At 33.5% G+C, this 6087-nt stretch overlaps 1 protein-coding gene across 1 annotated transcript; it reads right to left on the bottom strand.

The window, feature by feature from the left end:
* Window positions 1-1306: 1306 nt before the first annotated feature.
* Window positions 1307-3735, bottom strand: LOC127073409 (uncharacterized). Its single transcript, XM_051014560.1, has one exon. The coding sequence runs from the start codon at window positions 3313-3315 to the stop codon at window positions 1540-1542; it is 1776 nt and encodes a 591-aa protein (XP_050870517.1). The 5' UTR covers window positions 3316-3735; the 3' UTR covers window positions 1307-1539.
* Window positions 3736-6087: the final 2352 nt, after the last annotated feature.

Here is a 6087-nt window from a genome sequence, read left to right as displayed (position 1 = left end):
CACTGTTTTTTTTCTTAAGCGCCGATGCCTATGACACATGCTCCTTTGTAATGCCAATGAAATTGACGTATGCATGCAAATTTTAGAAGCATTTGTCATTGTCTATGGCTCCTATATTGTTTTGCTTTTATTTTTATTTTTATAATTAGGTCATTCCCTTCTTACCATTTTCCACCCATCTTCTAATTCTCTTTAATTTTTCTTCAAAATGTCTTGTATCATCAAAAGAAATGTTGATTTTATTTATTCGACAGTAAAACCTCCGATGAAGATTCGATTGTGGAACACATAGACTTTCGAGCATCTTTAGATGAGCTTGATTTGTTAGTTAAATGGAGATATTTGAGACAACGAAAATATCAGAAGAATTGAAAAGGCTTGTTACGATGTTCAACAATAATGGAGAACATCGTTTCAGGGACGGTGATTGTCGTATTATGATGCATAGTTCAGATGATTATGACACAAAAGAGCATGACTCTTACCAGCAATCATATGTCGCCCAACAACCAACCGAACATGATTACAAAACCACATACACTCAATCCTACAACCAATTTATGCCACACATTGAAAGAGAGGTGTGATGTCTGGGTGTATATTGGTTGAGTGCTATAGTAGGATAGTCCCAATGAGGCATATGATATCACCTCATCCTACCATAGCATGAAACAATATAAATAAAATATTTAAAAAAATAAAAATTTAAAAACACTTTCTCTCCTTTGCAAACTTAATTAATTAAAAAAGGATGATTTTTCCCTTTTTTTCCTAGAATTTAGAATTTTTAAAAATGATATTATATATATATCAGAATTCTTTCCCTAGAATTTAGGATAGCTCCTTTTAATTGACATTCTGATTTCTTTTATTGAAATGTAAAAAGTTTAGTCTTCTATACATCTCAAAATATAAATTAAAAAACGAACTTTTCTTGTTTCAAACTATAAATTCAACATTTATTTTTTAAGGTGAAATTAATTGCAAACTGCATATAATTTATTCTCTATTTCTCATTTTTAACATAATTAATAACTAATTAAAATTGTTTTTCATCTCTCTATAAAAAATTTGTTATGAAAAACACATAAATTCTTAACTCAAATAATTATATTGTTTTTCTAAAATATTTTTTCTCTTATATATTGGGAAGGAGAAGGGAGTGCCTGTTTGGTGGCATCATTCATTGTAGTTGTCTAGGGCCACAAAAAAGCCACAAAGCAATCCATTCAAGTCAATAATGAGAAGTGCTTCTCCAATTCATTGCATTAATTCTACTACTACTTTTTCCCTTAAAAAAACTATGTATCAAAAACAAAGAAAGAATAGCTTTTGAATTATTATAGTAGTAAAATGTGTTTTCAAGAGCTAAAATCCTCTCTATTAATCTACACAACAATCTCATAATGTATACATAACTCATGCTAACAAAAATATATGAGCAACAAAGAATATCAAATCTAATTTTACAGGAAAAAAAAATGCAAAACTCTACCTCAATAATCTTCAACTTCAGATAATCTCTTCTAACAGAAGCTATTATCTTGCACATAATGCATTCAGAAGAACATGACCTAACATAAGGTCCACAAAATACTGATGACCAATTTCACCATCTCTCCACTTCAATTTCGCCGGAGCCCTTCCGTAATGAACTCCGTCGTTACATCGGTTATCAAAATGCCACGGAAACGTCATATCAAAGTTGTCAATCACGCCGGATACAACGCCCGCTTGCTTCAATTTATCTATGAAAACTGCGTTGAACACGTCCATTTTGTTAGGGTTGAATGCTAATGATCTTGCATATCCGCCTGTCGCGACAGTAGTCCGGTAAAAGACTCTAGGCAATGCCAATCCCCTTTGCTTCACCATCTCGAGAACGCCTGCCCAAAAGGATGCTGCGTGGGCTGCTCCAACCGAGAATGCTCTTATGCTACTAAAGTGGACACCATCGTGCAAGCCGGAGTTTATGATCACGGTATCCGGGATTGTGTCTTCGGAGAAGTATTTCTTCAACAAATTTTGAAACCCTTTGTTTCTGATAGAATCAACCCCTAGATAGTTTTGTGTTTCGTTCCAATGCCCATTGAAGATACTCGTAATCCTAACGGTTTGAGACATGTCTCTTGGGTTTGAAAAGTTCATGTCGAATCTTCTCGGGACAGAATGTACATCAGGCAATTCCAATATAAAGTTGAGCATATTACGTATCGTGTCAACATGATTCGAGTCGCCCCAGAAGAAAATCCATCGATTCTTCAAGCAATCCCAAGCAGACTGAGCTGAATACATCTTGAACGAGCAATGCGCCGAGTAAACCCAACCATTACTCTCCAGAACTCCCAACGAACCGTCACACCAAGGAGCTTTACAAGGAAAATCAGAGGCTAAGCATCGGTATCTACCATCGTCACCAACAAAGCATTCGTCATTCTTCCCATGCCTTGTCCACCTTCCACACCAAACATCTCTACCAAAATCAGCAGCCTTACAAGTCTGCAGCTCCGGTATCAAAACATCGCTCTTGAAGAACCTAATTCCAATATTGCGAACCATCCGATTGTAAACAAATTTCCACGGAGTGAGCTTCAAACCTTCAAAATGTCTATACAGCAGGAAAATAGTAAGATTATAAACCCCAATAAAATCAGGATGAACTTGAAACGAAATCGAGTAAGATCCATTACTAAAATCTTTCACCAAAGGCCTAGATTTCCACGACTCCCCTGAAAGATCAGTCTCGAAATAATCACCGCCTAAACACCGAGCCTTCCCCGAATCATCCAATGCTTGAAACACAAATTCATGTATATCACCAGCTGATAAATCTACCAAACCCCCACCATCCAACCCAGGAATAGAAATCTCAACTGTCTGAGAATCTTTACAAGGCTCACCACCCTTTTCTAACCATCTAGCTAAAAGATTTTTAGTCAAATTAACCTCTAATTCACTCGAAATCCAACTTGCATACCCTTTAACAAAATCAAAACTTTTTGGGTTTTTATCAGGTTTTTCAGACAAAGCAAGATCAACAGAAACACGGGCTTCATTGTTTCGATATTTATAAGGTTTTTCAGACAAAACAGCATCAACAGAAACATGGGTTTCATTGATTTGGCTCTGATCTAAACTAACAGGAAACAACTCTTGATTAGAAACATTTGAATGAGAAAGATAATGTTTACGACTATACCTTAAACCTTGAAAAACATTCTTATCAGTGCATCCACCAAAGCCCCAAACTATGAACAATCCAAATAGAACAAAAATAGTAAGTAACCCAACTCGCCAATGAAGAAGCACTTGCATCACAAAGTTCCAAAAAACAACCAAAAACAACAACACAATACTAAACTCCAAAAAAATGTTTGAAAAACAATAAAGTTTGATGTTTTCTATGAAACAAACAAAAATGGCGGTGATAGTTGAAAAGAAGAGGATGAAGAAAATGGGTAAGTTGCAGAGAAAAAGGAAGAAGAAGATGAAGAAGAAGAAGGTCTTTTACATTTGACTCAAAAAAAGAAAAAGCAACTTACCCAAAAACAAGTTATCAACATCAAAGATTTTTTGGTTTATGATTTACTTTCGTTGTTGTGGTTGATATGAAAGTTGTAAGAGAACCTCAATAAACTATATTACCATTGGTGGAGTTGCGCAAAATTCTGACAGCTTGTGATTATCTCTATTTCACGAACCAACGGTAGTAGTATAAATTAGAATAAAACATGTTTTTGTTTTCTTTTTTACAGAAACAATTAAAAATTCAATAGTAAAAGGAATAATTGTAATGTTTGGTTCTTTTTATATTAGGTTGAAAAAGACTTTTTAGTTATTTTTAAAATAATTTATCTATAAATTGGTTGAACAACATTAAAGATGAAATATAAGGATAAAAATTCTATACCATTTCTTGAGAGTTTTGTTTGTTCTCTAACTATATTTTGTATAAGTCATTTAGCATTTACTTAGTATGTGATTGATTTCATATTAAAAAACTAAATCAAGTAAAAAAAATCACATTCCAATGAAAAAAAAGGAGAAAATTATGAAGCTATTATTTTAAATTTTTGAGTGCATTTGATTTGAAAAATAAGAAGTATTGGATAGAAGAGTACTTAACAATATATAACAGTATAAGACAATTTTTGTATTTTACTGGTTTTAATTATCAATGTACTGAATAATTTTTTTCTTTATTTTGTTTGGTATGTCTTTGTATCGGATAAAATAATATAACAATATTTATTATAATATGTTGGAACAAGATTTTTTCATACCTTTAAAAGGTTTTGATGATAACAAAGTATTTAATGAACAATAGGATTTATTAATAGTTGTTCAAGTGTGAAGGCTCTGAAGTCAAACAATATCAAGGTTTCAAGTCTATCAAAAGACTCACTTCCACAGAGAAGTGACTCAGATTCTGATTGATCAGAATCTGTAGTAGTTCATAAGCATCTGAAGGCATCAGACTCTGAAGGTTCAGACTCTAGTCTCGACCCAGCTTCTGATGACAACTCAGATTATGAAAGGCTGAAGAGCATATGATCTGTACATTGTATCAAAGTAGTCTTGTCTTATCAAAGCCCCATATTTCTGGACAGAGCCAACTATGGTTTCATTTTGCAAGGCTCAAGAAATAGAGATGTGACATATTCATTCAATTATACCTTTTGATAGATACCTAGTACTTTGAAAGGTACTGAGAGCATTGTTATTATTCAGTGGACAAAGCTTCAGACTAGATGCTAGTCTCCCACGTCTCCCTTAACATACTTCTTCACTAAACTTGCTCGTTATGTTCAAACCCTCCAAGCCTGGTCCTATAAAAGGAAGTTCAAGGATATGAAGAAGTGTGTGGAAATATTGATCAAGTTGATCAATATGGGCTCATTGACTATTGTTGAAAAACTATAAAAGTATTAAAGATTCAAATATTATGGGAGTCTTTGAATAAGTTGTCAACAGAACCACAAAACACAAAATGCATCTGATACAAGCAAGAACACACTTGTATGGTTTTCATCTTGTACATAGGGTCTTAAGATTTCTTATCTTTGCTTATCTTATAAATCTTAAAGACATCAAAAAAATTTGTGTTGTAACTATGCACCACTGATAAGAAAATTAAGTGCATTTGTATTTACTATCCTAAATTGTTGTTTAGAATATGTAAAAGTCTCAGACTTAGTGTTTGACCAAACAAAGTCTCTTGTTGAGTGCTTGAGCAAAGAAGTCTTGAACCAAGAGTTTAAGCAGGAAGTCTTAAGCTGTTGGCTTAAGCAAGTAAGTCTCCTTCTGGTTAGATTGAGCATTGAAGTCTCATGCTTGAAAGTAGAGCAGGAAGTCTCAATCTGGTATGATTGAGGAAGAAGTCTCTTTTTGGGGGATTGAGCAGGGAATCTTGAACAGGTTGTTTAGGCAAGGAAGTCTCTTGCTTGAGGGTTTGAGCAAAAGTCTCTTTCTAGTTTGATTGAGCAAAATGTAATATGTTGATTATAGTGAAAATCTATTGTGCTGCAAGGGGACTGGACTACTCTCGGGTTAAGAGGAACCAAGATATATTGTGTGTCTATTTATTTACTTCTGCTTTGATATTCTACTGTGCAACACACTTTAAAGTCAGACTCTGATTTGATTCAGACTCTTACTTGAATCAGAATTTAAGTTTGATATCTTATATTATGAAATAGGTTGTTTAAAAAGAAGTAAACTTTCACATATACAATTCAACCCCTTTCTTGTGTATATTTTTCCCATCTTCAGTTGGTATCAGAGCTTAGTTGTGCTTTTTCACTTAATAGTGAAATAAAAAAGATCTGGTGAGAAAAATTATTCAGTCAGTGCTTAAACTTTCAATGAAGTTTCCTTCATTAGTCAAAGAATGAAAACTACAAAATAAAAAGAAAGATGAGCTGAAGAAAGTCATGCTAACGTTATGTTGAGTTCTTAAACATAAACATATGACCTTGAATGAGCTTTTGAGGGGGTTATTTCAAATTTCTGTGGATCAAGAAATTTGTTTCTACTCTAAGTCATTTATTTTATGAGCATGAAAGGATTTTTAATCTTTAAGACTGA

Source organism: Lathyrus oleraceus, chromosome 4 (assembly GCF_024323335.1).
Source record: "Lathyrus oleraceus cultivar Zhongwan6 chromosome 4, CAAS_Psat_ZW6_1.0, whole genome shotgun sequence".
NCBI classification, from domain to species: domain Eukaryota; kingdom Viridiplantae; phylum Streptophyta; class Magnoliopsida; order Fabales; family Fabaceae; genus Lathyrus; species Lathyrus oleraceus.
This window is presented reverse-complemented; position numbering and strand designations above follow the sequence as displayed.

Excerpts from the sequence above, each read along its gene's own strand:
- LOC127073409 (XM_051014560.1), bottom strand. The coding sequence starts at position 3,315 with ATGCAAGTGCTTCTTCATTGGCGAGTTGGGTTACTTACTATTTTTGTT.